The sequence below is a fragment of the Crassostrea angulata genome, chromosome 7, assembly GCF_025612915.1.
Source record: "Crassostrea angulata isolate pt1a10 chromosome 7, ASM2561291v2, whole genome shotgun sequence".
In the NCBI taxonomy this organism is placed as follows: Eukaryota; Metazoa; Mollusca; class Bivalvia; order Ostreida; family Ostreidae; genus Magallana; species Magallana angulata.
Genome location: NC_069117.1, coordinates 51,054,417 through 51,068,708, shown reverse-complemented (window position 1 = coordinate 51,068,708; position 14,292 = coordinate 51,054,417). Strand labels below are relative to the sequence as shown.

The window sequence follows — 14,292 nt, the reverse complement described above, 5'->3', positions numbered from 1 at the left end:
GGGGCTAGACTAATCCTCAGAAATATTGCGAAAAAAACCTATTTCCCAAAATCATGAAAAACCTAATCGGGGGGGGGGGGGGGGGGGGGAGGGAAAACCTATCCAAAAAAAATTTTACCTACCAATTTTTTTCCCCCCCAAATCATGAATTTCCTAATCCGGGGGGGGGGGGGGGGTAGGCCTATTACTCAAACTTTCTCAAACTTTCAAGGTTAATTTAGGAACAACTATATTTCCAGTGATTAAAAAGTGGGGGGGGGGGCTAAACCCTCTATGATGCTATGTGCCTAATGGTTAGGTCTACATTTGCGAAAAAAGTGGGGGGCGGGCTAAGCCCGCCCTAGCCCCTCCCCCCCCCCCCGGTTCCGACGCCGATGTGACCTACACTGGTTACAGGGGGTATAGATACGCTCGATATTTACCTTGTACTTAAGAAAATTTCTTTAAAGAATCTCTGCATGCTTCAAATCGGCAATGATAATAAATTGTTTGCAAAAATTGACTTTATTATATGTTTTTCGCGTTTGTTTTGGTGCACCTTGTTTTATAATTGTTGAGGGCTAAAAGATGAATGAAAGATTTATCATTTACTCATACGGTACACGTACTTTTACTTACCGTGCAATATTTCATCTTTGCTAGTGTTTTAAAAATAATTAAAATTGAATTCAACAATTTCTTGAAAACAATCTAATTTTATAAATTATGAAACATTTCGTTTAACTTTTGTTAAAATTGTTTTAATTAGGGTTTTTATCATTTTTGGATACTGCAGACTTCCTATTTTCCCTTTATCATGCATTTGTAGTGTTGTGTTATTATATCCCACGCAAGTTGTTAAGGGACATGAAATTTGTTTAGTCCCCTCCATTAGTCAGTCCTTCAAATCTGTTTTTCCTTTTTTGGATGTAATGAATTTTAGGGGAGTTATGTCCGTTTGTTAAATTATTTTGTGTATTTAATTTGTACAATGCCATTCATTATGTGTAGTATTGTCAAGTAAGGGTCGGTGGGGAGGCGTGGGGGTATTCGAGCTTCAAATGCTCACCTTTTCTTTCACTTTAGAATAAACATATGTTTGGTTTTTTTTTAAATACATTTTGCTCTTGATTCAGGTAAGATATTAGCGGAATCGTAATTCAATTTTTTTAGGGGGGGGGGGGGTGCGGGAAAAAGTTTAACATATATATTTAACTTATGCGTTCAAAGGTATTTCTGTGCCGCCATAGATATATTTTGGTCATAATTGTATATAACATTTTATCCCCCAAATTGCCAACAGTTGACTAGAATCGTTAAGCATCCTTGGTCCTTTAACATGTATTGGGTCGCTGCGATATTATACATTCTCTCAAGTTTATACCATTTCGATTTTATTTCCAAAAGAATGAAGAATATTTAAAGTTTAAGTTACCGTCACGGCTGACAATCTTCTCGATTTTGGCCCAATACCGCTTTTAGAAACACTTGATTTCTGTAATCCTCTCAGCCATGTCAATTGTCATGACACTTTCTAATTTTAGCAGCAATTGTTGGAGAGTTTTCTCTTGAGGTGAACAGTTTTGGGTTTTTTAAAATAAACTTCTGTTTTTGGTTAACCAGGATTGAGATGGGTACGTCAGGCGCAAATTTAGCATTTGTAATCCCTGCAGTATAAAAGTAACCCATCTTGTGCTTGTCCTTAACCATACAATGGCGGACAGTTTATTTAAAGGCTGTTTTGGCATGTTCATCAGCTTCCTTCATTTGAGTAAGTACAAGTCATCATTGACATAGAAACAATCTTTATCGTTGCCTACCGCTGGTGTTTAAAGGTTTTCTTCTTCTTCATGTTCCGACTGTATCGCGATGTTTTTTTGCCGCGTAGTCTCGTGTAACTTTAGCAATAAAGCAATATAACGAAACTTATTTACAATTTACTTTTCGCCGTACCTTGTTCATTAATTTTGTTTTGTACATGTACACATTCAGTGAGCGAAGTGTCGGGCAGGGCTGTGCAACCCCCGACTCGTCAGCTGATTATCGGCGGAACTTCCGCCGACCGATGGGCGTGGCCCTGGCAGGCCGGGATCATGGTGGCGGACCAGCTGATCTGCGGGGGTACTTTAATACAGTACGACATCGTCCTCACAGCGGCCCACTGTCTGATGGGCAGAAGGTACCATATATAATACAATATTGTGATTACTGTCATTAAGTATTTCGGTTATAATTTTTATTACATTATTGTGGTACATGTACTTTGATTCTCTTTTTTAAACCATACTGCAGTACCCAAATTAACATTGTACACAATTTCTTGTCTGGAAAATGTTATTATTTTCATAACCTTAATGTGTAACTTTGATTTTTGTGATAGTAAAGATTCGTACAAGGTGGTTCTGGGTGACTATGATCGGACTGTACAAGAGGGCGGGGAGCAGTTTATAGAGGTGTCAGCTTTTGAAACGGTAAAGGTTGCAATATTGTAATTGTAAAAATTTCATGATTATTGTAAATTTTACTATGCCTTATGATGTGCAATAGATTAAATCGATTCATTGTAAAATGATTTTAATCACCATCGTGTAGCGATCTACATGAGCGGATCAAAAGAATCTAATTTAATAAGATTTGTTGAAAAATTATGTCTTTATTCTTGAAACGATTCCAGCATCCGAAATTTGAAGGTAATTTCCTGAGTGGATACGATGTGGGGATAATACACCTGGTGAGGAATGCCAGTCTTAGTGAGAGTGTGGGGGTCATCAGGACCGCGGAGCCTGGGATGGTCACCCCTAAACTGTCCAAAGCCAGGTGTCTCATCACCGGCTGGGGGGTCAACAGTCTCGGTAAGTTCACGGGGGATTGGTAGTTGTGGTTTGAAAATCTTAGTTATTTCCAGATTTTTAGGTTACATGTATGTGTGTTGGATGAAAAATTCTATTTTTCTGAAAAAACCCTAAACTTTTTGAGATATTTAGGTCTTTATACAACATTGGACGTTTTTCACACATGGCGAAATTTCAGTTAAGGTTGATTTCCAATCTTGTAAACAGTTAACTTTCAGCAAATACTAATTCTTAATTTCCTATAAGCAGGGAATCTGAATTACGGCGTTGATGATATATTAAATTCAATACAAACTAAACAGTGTATGCCATAATGGCATACGTACAAGTTTAATATATACCTGTTTATATACCACTGATGTGTACCTGAACCAGAGGTCATTGCTATGCAGCTCAAGTGACACGTGCTTTCGATACAAACCAAAGGTTGACTGTGCACTCTAACGCGCGTCTTATTGTCAACTAATCGGTATAATTTCTTGTATGACATTGTTGTATGACATTTAGTTTTGTATAAAAGAAATAAGGAACTGGTTTACCTTTCATCTTTAAGTTGATTACTAGCTCTGTTCAAGGTCATTCGTCAGGTTCAAGGTCAATTTTCTAATTTCCTAAGATAATTTACCCATACATTTTTATTATACAGCTACAGGGGACGAGGAGCTGGCCACTCAGCTACAAGAGGCCGACATAGAAATCATCAGCAACAAGAGGTGTAACTCCAAGCGTTACTGGGACGGGCTGGTGAAGCGCACAAATATATGCGCCATGTACAAGGGCACGGCGGCGTGCCAGGTAAATAACTTTAAAATTATACATATTTTTTAATATCTGACAGAGACATATATACGTCCTTGTGTCTGAGAAATTGTAAAATATCGACCGAAAGTGTTATATTAATATAGATCTGGGCAAATTAAGAGTTACGTCTTATATAGATCTATTTATTGACCACAATTTCATGTTAGTTTATGATTTACTACTTGACAAACACCGACATGTAATTATTGTTTAATGCCACGATCGAATGTGTAAATATTTGATTTATTAATACATGTGTGATTATATGACATACACTGTACTATTGCATACATGTAATTTCATGATCGATCATATATTAACAGTTGCATCTATTTTTGAACATTATCGGTCATATTTACATTGTTCCATTCATTTTTTTACCAACTGATATTTATTCATCAGGGTGATAGCGGGTCCCCATTAGTGTGTTGTTGGGACGGATCCTATATTTTAGTTGGCGTCACATCTTGGGGGTCCAGCACGTGTAAGAATTACCCGAGTGTGTATACAGATGTCTCCACAATCATTCCCTGGATTACATCCACGGTAATGGCGCTAAGAAATCACCACTGCACAGAAAACACAAACAGTCCAGATGTACCAGTAAAACTGTATTGATGAACGGAAGAATGTGATACTTGGTATGGATGAATATATGCTTGTACATTGACAGAATCAATGAGACGTGGCCCCGCCGTCACCAACTTTCCTCACGTCAATACGCAGCCTCTAATCCGAGCATGATTTATGCCTGTAAGGATTTGAGTTGAGGATTGAGTTGAGTGATTTGAATATTATGGTGACGGCGAGGTCTGGATTCATAACAACGACAATTTCCTCAAAACACAGGAATGCTGTATAACTATAGGTTAATAAATAAAATAAAAACCAGTACAATGTTTTTTTTGGATTAATTTATAAAAGTTAGACATATCCACTTAAAGACGCCAATGAACCAAAAAACGAGCGGACATACTCACATACATATGTATATCCGAATATAAACAAGTGGCAGTCATATCTGATATGCACTCGATTTACAAACGCTATAACAGCGCATGCACTTTTATAACAAGGAAATACCGTCGTAGTTTGTGATCTGTTTGTAGATTTACACCTGGTCACCGTCTGTTTATACCTGTGGCATTGAGTGGAGTGTGTGTGATGTTCATCAGAGTGTAGAAATACCGCTCTCATGTGACTCCGTATAAAAATTCACGGTCACACGCTAAAAAAGTCTCGTGTATTAGAGAAAACGTGTTCTTCATGTAAACTTATTTTTGTATGTAAAACAAATAAATTAAATACCACTCATATTTAGAAAGTATATCGTTGTAAATATGTATATCGTAATTTTTCTGCTATTTTATATAAAGGTTTACACTATTTTGCTCTTTATTGCAGTGCAATTACATTTTTATAACTATGTTTTAATTAAATCATTGTCAATATAAATGAAACAAAATACAAAAAATCACATTCTTTTGATTTTTAAATTATGTAAAAGAAATTATAAATACTTCGTCATAAGATATCAGTGGCAGTTACCTTTAATACGATAGTAGGACATCTACTTCTGAATGAAGTTTCTTCAAGGCCATCCGTATTTCTTATATTCGTCATGTGACGGCACTCGCTCTCTCTTCACTATTGGAAAAAAAATCTCCCAGTGTCAAAACATACTTATTCGAGCATTAGATAGGGAGAGTTTTTTGTTCCACATTGAGGTTAGATTTCAATCTTCTTTACCAGAAAGTTTCTAAACTCAAAGTGAAACGCGCTGTTAAAATTCCTCCTCTTGAACTCGCACACAGTAACTGTTATTATTAATTGGAATAATGTATTATTGTGGCGAGTATAATTTTACGGAAATTTGGGTCGACAGTGGAATAAACCGGTGCTTCTACGAAACCGTCTGGTCCATCGTTTTGGTGGCCTTTATGACAATAGCCGGATCGGGACAACTAGCGACCTACGCCAAATATGGGAGAAGGATAGACCGTAACTTCAAGCCCAGTCCCGTGGGACTGGTGATACAGCTTACGATAGTGGTGATCCTGATGAACGAAGTGATGGTCCATGTCATCCTACACGACACCACCATTGGGACCCGCGACCTATCAGGGTCCCACGTGGTGGTGCTCTTCAGTATGTTTTACGTGTGGTCCTTCTCCATGCGACTCCTCCTCTTGGAGAGGAACGAGACCCTTCCCAGGTTTGTCCGGGGGCACGGGTTCGCTCTCCTAGTGTTCTGGACTTTAGTGTTTGTCAAGGAGAGTTTGTATTTTATTTCTTGGAACAGCAAGATTTATTGGTGGAATGAAGATACGTAAGTAGAATGTCTCCAGTACAGTAAAGTTTGTTCGATATAGCATTTCCAGTAATGGGCAGTGTTGATGAACTGTCCTAACCCGTTTTCATTAACTGCAGTGTGTCTAAGAGAGTGGAGTTTGGACTTTGGTTGATCCGGTACATTGGAATCATCAGTCTCCTAGTTCTAGGATTCTGGGCCCCAAGTCTTCCGAGAAGCTGTGCCCATCTAACCACACGCATCAGAAAGGTAAGAAATTAATGAAACTGTCACAAACAGGATGTTGGTCAAATCCCTTAAAACACTGGTGAAGAAGTTAATAAATTGATTCTAGGAGCCAAAGACAAACCTTAAAGAGTCTACGTGGAAGGGTCTAAAAGAAAACATTCGCATGATGATTCCTATAGTCTGGCCGAAGGGGAGTTTTTGGCGCCAATTTCTGGTGTTCGTCTGCTTCATCATCTTGGTCTCTGGAAGAGTTGTCAACCTGTTTGTTCCAGAATATACCAAACGTATAGGTAAGAAAACCTTACATACTACAGCAAAAGCATCACGAACATTGTGTGGGAACTATTTTCTTTCACTGCTGGGTTTTGAACTACTGTTGTATTTTCTTGTTTAAGTCGATAGTTTGACGCCCACCAAGACTGAGTCTGGTGAACTAATTGCCCCTGTGTTTAGATGGGACCTGATCCTGCTCTACTGTCTGCTTCTATTTATGAGGGGAGGAGGAACAGGTAAAAGCAAAAAAAAAAAAAAAGACAAATAAGCAAAACATAAAACTCATAACTATACCATCAACACACCTGACTTTGAAAAGGAAAATTAAAGAAAAAATGACAATCCTCTAAATGAGCAGCCGATCTCTTATAGTAATAAAGTATGGGATAGCCACACCAATTTCTCTTCCTTTTATTTTCTAACATACTAACCTCTGTCTGACCAGGTACCACCGGGTTCCTGAACAATCTGCGCGCCTTTCTGTGGATCCCCATTCAGCAATACACCACTCGCCGTATCCAGCTCAAATTTCTCCGCCATCTTCACAGGTACAGTCCAATATAACTAAACTATGCTAACATATTACACACTCATTTTAAAAATCTGTTATATTTTTAAGAGGGTTAAATTGGGTTTTGGCGGAACAGAGCTTCCAACAAATAATCAAAGTACTGAAGTACAGACGGGAGTTGATTTTATCGATTATTATTTATCTTAAAATCAACGATATGTTATTTTGCTTGGCAATTACTTTATAATCTCTATTTGAATTACGCACATTTTTATAATATGGATTATAATATGGATTCTCGGACTTTTCCGACAAGAATTTCGAGAAAACCTCTTATGAATTTTGTTGTGTTATATATTAAAAAATAGAACTGATTTCATCAAACTATGTATCAGTATTCGAAATATTTTAAAAAGTGTATGGATCCAACCAATAATGAACTCTAGTTCAACAGTCTGGGCGGACTCCGAAAACGGAGTAAACGGAAGTGATTTTTCAAAAGAAAAAATACTCCGAAAAAGGAGTTCGGCGCATGCACAGTTAATCAAAATATCCCATTTTTACGTGAAAACAGGGCACTCAGGAAAATTGATCGTGCAAAGCGGATTATTCATTTGCAGGTCTGAAAATACGTTTAAATGCTTTATAAGACATGTTTCAACAGAATGTATTTGGCAAAAATATACGTTCGTTGGGCAAATCAAATTTTATTTGTTGTCAAAGTTGGTCAATTCTGTTTCCGATGACGACGCCACTAAAGTGAATTAATTGATGTTTTTCCCATGATTTCACTATTATTAAAGATAATTTATGTGCTTGGGTGTGAAATACACTGTTACTGTTAAGTTTTTTTTATCTCGTTTGTAGTCATTACACCGTTCTTTTGATCACGCGCTGACTCGCCAAGTCGGCACTTCTTAAAACCTTGTATACATCGTAATTTTGTCGTATTTTTAAAAAAAACCATCATGTATATTAAAGGCTTGAATACTTTCATTAGTGCAACATTTAATTTTCAATTTCCATACTTCCAAGTCTTAATTTGAAGTCTGATTTTCTTATCTTATAACTCCTGGTCGACCACGTATGAGTTTTAATATTTGTATGTATTTTTCCTGTTGTTTACCGAAACATTTCCACTGTTTTTTCTGGTATAATTTTAAGATTAATCATTTCTGAGTCGTTTCCATATTTTTTTTCACGCTTCTGAAGGATTTTAATCTATTTTTCAATCACGTTTTTTACGGGAAAGGGAGGCAACTCTCCATTATTTACATTAGCTACAAAACGGAAGTTGAGAAAATCGCAATGCATGACGGTGCCAAATACTCCGTTTTCGGAGTTTACTCCTTTTTCGGAGTCCGCCCAGACTGTTCAACCAGATGCTCAACTGTCTCCGTTAATCTCCGACAAGTAAGAGATACCAGGTCACGTGATATCTTGATGATGCGACCTCTAAATATAGACTGACTCTCTGCTTGTCGGAGATGTACGGAGACAGCCGATGGTTGAACGAGACAAAATTGAACTCTGGCGTAGGAATATATACGACTGCAAAAAACTTCTAAATTATTCGTACTATTTAAAATCTTACTATTTTTTAGGTATTTATAAATAAGTTTCCTTTAAAAACAATGCTTCAGCGTACATTACATCGAATTTATCGATTATTTTCAAGAACTAATTCTTGTCAGCGGTGATGATTTGTGCTTAGGTCCAAACACTGTTTCGGTTTGCCAGAGTAACTGCATAGGAGAGTTGATTAAAATCAACTCCCCAAAAGTACATCGCCAAATGCCATAACTACACTGTAGTACACGCATTCACAAATATTCTTAAAACGATCTACGCTCACTTTTGAAATATCCATTACCTCTAAAAATCGTTGCAAAATAAAATACCAATATCAAGAACATGCAAGTTTAACAGCAATGAATAAGATCTAATTGAAATGTCATTAAGGCGTAACAAATCTGTATTACTGGTTTCAGTCTATCCCTGCGTTGGCACTTGGAAAGGAAGACGGGAGAAGTTCTGAGGACAATCGACCGAGGAACAACCAGCATTAACAGCTTACTGGGGTCAGTCTCAAAAGGAAAGATTCATCAACAGATCTTTACCTGTTTTCCGTCCATTGACGTATCTTTTCTACCATCCTAAAATTATAGCAAAATTATGTTTTTTTTAATTTTTGGAACAATAGGGCAGAATAGAAAAATTTGTTCGTGAGGTAAGCATGCGTTTTTAAAGAAAGCTTCTTTTTATACAGGTACATTTTATTCAATATTTTCCCGACCATCGTCGATGTAATCCTCGCCATCATGTACTTCGTCCTGGCGTTTAACTACATCTTCGGAATAATCACCTTCATGTGCATGCTGTTTTACTTAGGTTAGTCCTTTACTTATAAGTATTTTATGTTACGCCAGTAACTGCAAGGACAAAGTTTCATTAGTATTGAGCACAGAGGTCACAGAACTAAATGTCTTTGAATTAAATTTCTCATTGCAGGCATTACGATTCTGATCACAGAATGGCGAACTAAATACAGACGTCTTCAGAATCGCCTGGACAACCAGAGAAACCAGACCGCTGTCGATTCCCTGCTCAACTTCGAAACGGTAAATTACCTTATGTTGATTGCATTGGACGGTGATTTTAAGGCGGTTGGATAGTTTACTAGTTCTATCGTAATGCCTTTCTATCCCTACTTCGAACATTTTTACTAATCCTTTCATATAGCCGTATGCATGATCAGAAATCAGACGAATATCGTCTTAGTAACATCTTGCTCTTAATTCTTCACATATTGACACTTTCTCTACAGGTGAAGTACTATGCTGCTTCAGATTTTGAAATCGGAAGATACGATAAAGCAATCCACAGTTTTCAGGTAAATCCTGTTGTACTTCACTAGATTACTATTTTAAACCCAAAGCTGACCTCTATCTTGATCAATATCAAGGTATTCATTAAGTTATGTATATTTTCATCAGTATGAAGTTTGCGAAGTTCCAAACACAAAGCCAAACTCTCCCATGTTCCCTTATTTATGTGGCCTAATACAATTTCAATTCTAAGTTGGCGGAGTTCAAATCCACTGCGTCGCTTAACCTGCTGAGCTGCCTCCAGAATATCACGATTACAGTGGGCTTCTGCGTGGGGTCACTGCTGTGTGCCTACTGCGTGGTGGACGACATCGACGGACTCAAGCTGACCGTGGGGGACTACATCCTGTTCGGGACCTATATCACTCAGCTCTACGGACCCCTCAACTGGATCGGCACCTACTATAGGTAAGTAGAGAGAGAGAGAGAGAGAGAGAAAGAGAGAGAGAGAGAGAGAGAGAGAGATGATATTGTGAAAGAGTTGATAGACTATATTCTTTCCATTTATTTCTATTTATTGCTTTTATTTTGTTAATTCCCATTTTCTCTCTTTTTTTCACCCCTATAGAATGATTCAACAGGCGTTCATTGATATGGAGAATATGTTTGAACTGTTGCAAGAAAAACCTGAGGTATTGGGATTTTTTCATCATTTGTTTTACTAGCATTAAGTCTGATGGTCATATAACAAACCTACTTCAATGGTGCATGGTTTTGTAGATTAACGATCCAATGGGCGCTTCCGGTCTGGTTCTACATGGAGGACAAATTGAATTCAAGGATGTTTCATTCAGCTACACAAAAGAGTAAGCAGAACGTTTTGTTTGATGCTTTTTGTAATGTTGAATGAAATGTATTATCGTCTGCTAAGAAATATGTGACTTTACTTTGTCATTTTTCTTGGTCTCTTTTAGGCGGCCAATCCTGAAGAACCTGTCTTTTACAGTTCCAGCCGGACAAACGTTTGCATTGGTGAGAATCTCTTCAAATAATCAACGACTCTATGTTCACTGGTGTGAAATTTCGACAGAAAGGCAGTGTTTAGATGGATTATGAATATTTCCTCTCATTTGCCTAGCTGTGAACTAACAAAACTATTGGGTTATAAGATCAACTCATATTTATTTTATAAGCAATTCCCTTCCAGGTTGGCCACTCAGGAAGCGGTAAAAGTACCATTGTCCGTCTTCTGTTCCGTTTCTATGACATTCAAGGTGGCGCCATTCTTATTGATGGGCAAGATATTTCACAGGTACACAATCAAGCAAACATAATCAACTTGGTCCATGTTGTTTTTGAAATACTAGTATGCGCGCTTTTGGAGAGAAAGAGTAACACCCTATTTTATTCACCTGTCCAGGTAACACAGGTCTCCCTCCAGAAACAGATCGGGGTGGTCCCGCAGGACACCGTGCTGTTTAACCAGGACATCCGGTACAACATCCGGTACGGGAACCAGGAAGCTGATGACGTGGACGTGCTGGAGGCGGCCGAGGCGGCGGATATACACAACAGGATCCTCAGCTTTCCTGAGGGTAAGGGGAGGGAAATCCTAACAAAAAAAAAACTTTCTATGGGAAGTGAAGAGGAAATTTTAAAAAGTTAAATAGTATATACATGTATAAGGAAGCAATAAATGCGACGACTGTAGCTTGGACCTGCAAACAAGAGTTAATCTTTTTAAAAAATTAGCTATCCACAAAAAAATCATTATATTATATATTTAGTTGGATATTTTTTGGTCAGGCTATGAAACAGTGGTTGGAGAGAGGGGGTTAAAATTGAGCGGCGGCGAAAAACAACGAGTGGCCATAGCCAGAACCATACTGAAAAACCCAGCTATCGTTCTTCTTGATGAGGTAGTTATTTCCTGATGATATATTTATATAGTTATATGATACCAGGACCGATATATAACTATCATAGTCTGAATATTATTTGATTCACCGTGGATGTCTGATGTCCTGCTCTTTAATTGTTGGTAATGATGATGATCGTAATTTTATTATATTCTTGTACGCAGGCGACATCGGCTCTGGATACAAGCACAGAGCGATACATCCAGGCCTCCCTGGAAGAGATCTGTCGTAACCGCACTACTATAATCGTGGCTCATCGACTGTCTACGATCATACACGCTCACCAGATCTTAGTGATGAAGGAGGGAGAGATCATAGAGAAGGGCAGGTATGTACCAGCTTCAATTCTCAGTTATACGCAATGTCTTATTGAAAGTGTTACCCCCCCCCCCCCCCCCAGCTAAGCGCAAACGCAAAATGACATCGTAAAAATATATTCTTATGAAGTCCGACATGCAAACATTTTGCATTTGAATCCATTTCTATGTTTTGGACCAAAGCACTATGAATTTTATTGTATATATTTTAGACATGATGAGCTGTTATTGCACGGAGGATTTTACAAGGAGATGTGGAAACAGCAACTACAGAACCATACCGATAAAGACAATGGCGCCTTAAGCTCTACGTCATCAACTGGCTCAGCAGACGACGGTGCCAGCTGATGAAAAGCCTTCCTAGATTGGGATACTGCTGTTATAATAAGAATACATTGTTAAAAAAAACCCTGCCATGAACCATTTGTTATTCACAAAGTGAAATATTTATTATATATGTCAAATTTTATGGATGAATGGTTGAGAAGAGAAAGGGATCCCAAAAAAGTGTTAGTCTTTGAATGTACGAATTCTATAAAATAGTATGAATAAAACTAAGGTATTTTTAGTATTACGTATGAATTATGTCTGAGTATTACATATGAGATACATGTATTTTTAAATATATAAATATGAGGTTTATATGAGTATTTCGTCTGTGATATGGTTGAGTATTACATATAGGGTATGTTTGAGCAATATGTATGGGGTATGTTTGAGTATTACATATGGGGTATGTTTGAGCTTTACGTATGAGGTATGTTTGAGCACTATGTAAGAGGTATGAGCATAACGTATGAGGTATTATATAATTACTTTATTGAGAGGGGTTGTATTAGCGTGCACAATGTTACCGATCTGTTGCTGATGATTCTGACACTCTTGGTTGTATACTTATAAATGTTCAATGTAACTTTTGCATGTTGAAGAAAAAAACCAAATGTTGATTATACTTACAGCTAAAAGAATCGTGAATTTATTTTGGGGGGGGGGGGGCGATGAACATGTTTTATGGAATAAATCAAGATGATCAGAAACAAGTTCTCGTAACTAACGAGTACTTTGTATTACATTGCAGGACAGAAATGTACAATAACATTGTAACTGTTGCATTCATTGTACCAGTCGTGTACAAATTAACAAGTCAACAATTATTAGCTCTGTGTAGTGCCGAGCACATATCTGACAGCTCCTTTGCTTTAATTTGTGTTTATTCTTGCAAATAAATGTCCTAGAACTTAATTCATTAGTATAATAGTCTTTCCTTGAAGCATTTTCCTTTTAAACGAGATCATGGTTTGTTGTGTATACTCATTTTGTCTGAATTCAGCCACAAAGCATTTTTGTACCGGTATTTGATATCATGCAATGAATCTGTTTACTTAGGAAAAAAACCTGATTTATGTACCTTCATTTATGTGTAAAGAACAAAAAATCTTGTCAAGTGCTGTTTTAAAATTGTTTACAAAATAAACTTTAAAATCAAATGTTTTAGCATGCGTGAATTAAAGCCATGAATGTGAAATAGCGATCAAACCAAAACATTTTATTATCAACTGATTTGAATTCCTAAGTAATGCAGGCATTTGAATCACAAGCTCTTAAAAATTTGAAACCCTGGTAACTACGAGTATAGTTGTTTAAACGATTAAAACATTGACAATGACTGTTCTCTATTATCTAAATGGTGCTACAAAATTTACAATATTTAAACAATAAAATGCTTTCTTCGTTTTTTTCTGCAATGATCGTTACCTATCATAATCTGCATGAATCGTCAAAGAAAGCATTTCAGTGTTTATATTTATAAAACTTTCTTTTGACAAATTATAATAAATTGATTGTAAAAGTAAGTTAAATTAACTAAATTACTGTTAATGTACATAAGTAAGTTAGATAAAAGAAATAGTCAAAATCGTCTTCTCTGGGAATTCGAGTCTGACATCAATGTGATAATTTCGTTTAGTGCGAAATCATACTCGGTAGATGTAAACTCGAATTTCTTCATTAATCTTAGGTGGTGACAGATTAAGCACATTCCGTGGTCGATTATACTTCTCACTCACTTCCTTGATCTTTTCAGCATTGAGCACTGCACGCACACCATCGCTAGTTACTTTGGCCAGTTTTTCATGAACTGGCTCGCCACATTTTTCTTCTGTGCCAAAACATTCGGCAAGTTCATCTAAAATAGTGTCGTTATCAAACTCTTCAACTTCATCTACTTCATCAACTAAATCGCCGAACTCGTCCCTCTGAGTTTTCTCTTCATC

General features: G+C 37.2%; 2 protein-coding genes across 2 annotated transcripts; both read left to right on the top strand.

The window, feature by feature from the left end:
• Window positions 1–1,231: 1,231 nt before the first annotated feature.
• On the top strand, window positions 1,232–4,606 carry LOC128192243 (chymotrypsin-like elastase family member 1). The gene is made up of 6 exons (XM_052864794.1): window positions 1,232–1,750; window positions 1,972–2,158; window positions 2,360–2,450; window positions 2,654–2,831; window positions 3,478–3,626; window positions 4,035–4,606. Exons 1-6 carry the CDS (start codon window positions 1,693–1,695, stop codon window positions 4,248–4,250), a joined length of 879 nt encoding a protein of 292 aa, XP_052720754.1. The 5' UTR covers window positions 1,232–1,692; the 3' UTR covers window positions 4,251–4,606.
• A 667-nt stretch (window positions 4,607–5,273) lies between these two features.
• On the top strand, window positions 5,274–13,009 carry LOC128192219 (ATP-binding cassette sub-family B member 6-like). The gene is made up of 18 exons (XM_052864754.1): window positions 5,274–5,961; window positions 6,063–6,192; window positions 6,278–6,461; window positions 6,567–6,680; window positions 6,890–6,992; window positions 8,947–9,036; window positions 9,225–9,346; window positions 9,467–9,576; window positions 9,783–9,848; window positions 10,037–10,251; window positions 10,412–10,475; window positions 10,564–10,649; window positions 10,758–10,815; window positions 10,991–11,095; window positions 11,204–11,378; window positions 11,590–11,702; window positions 11,867–12,030; window positions 12,232–13,009. The coding sequence occupies exons 1-18, from the start codon at window positions 5,471–5,473 to the stop codon at window positions 12,365–12,367; spliced, it is 2,526 nt and encodes an 841-aa protein (XP_052720714.1). The 5' UTR covers window positions 5,274–5,470; the 3' UTR covers window positions 12,368–13,009.
• Window positions 13,010–14,292: the final 1,283 nt, after the last annotated feature.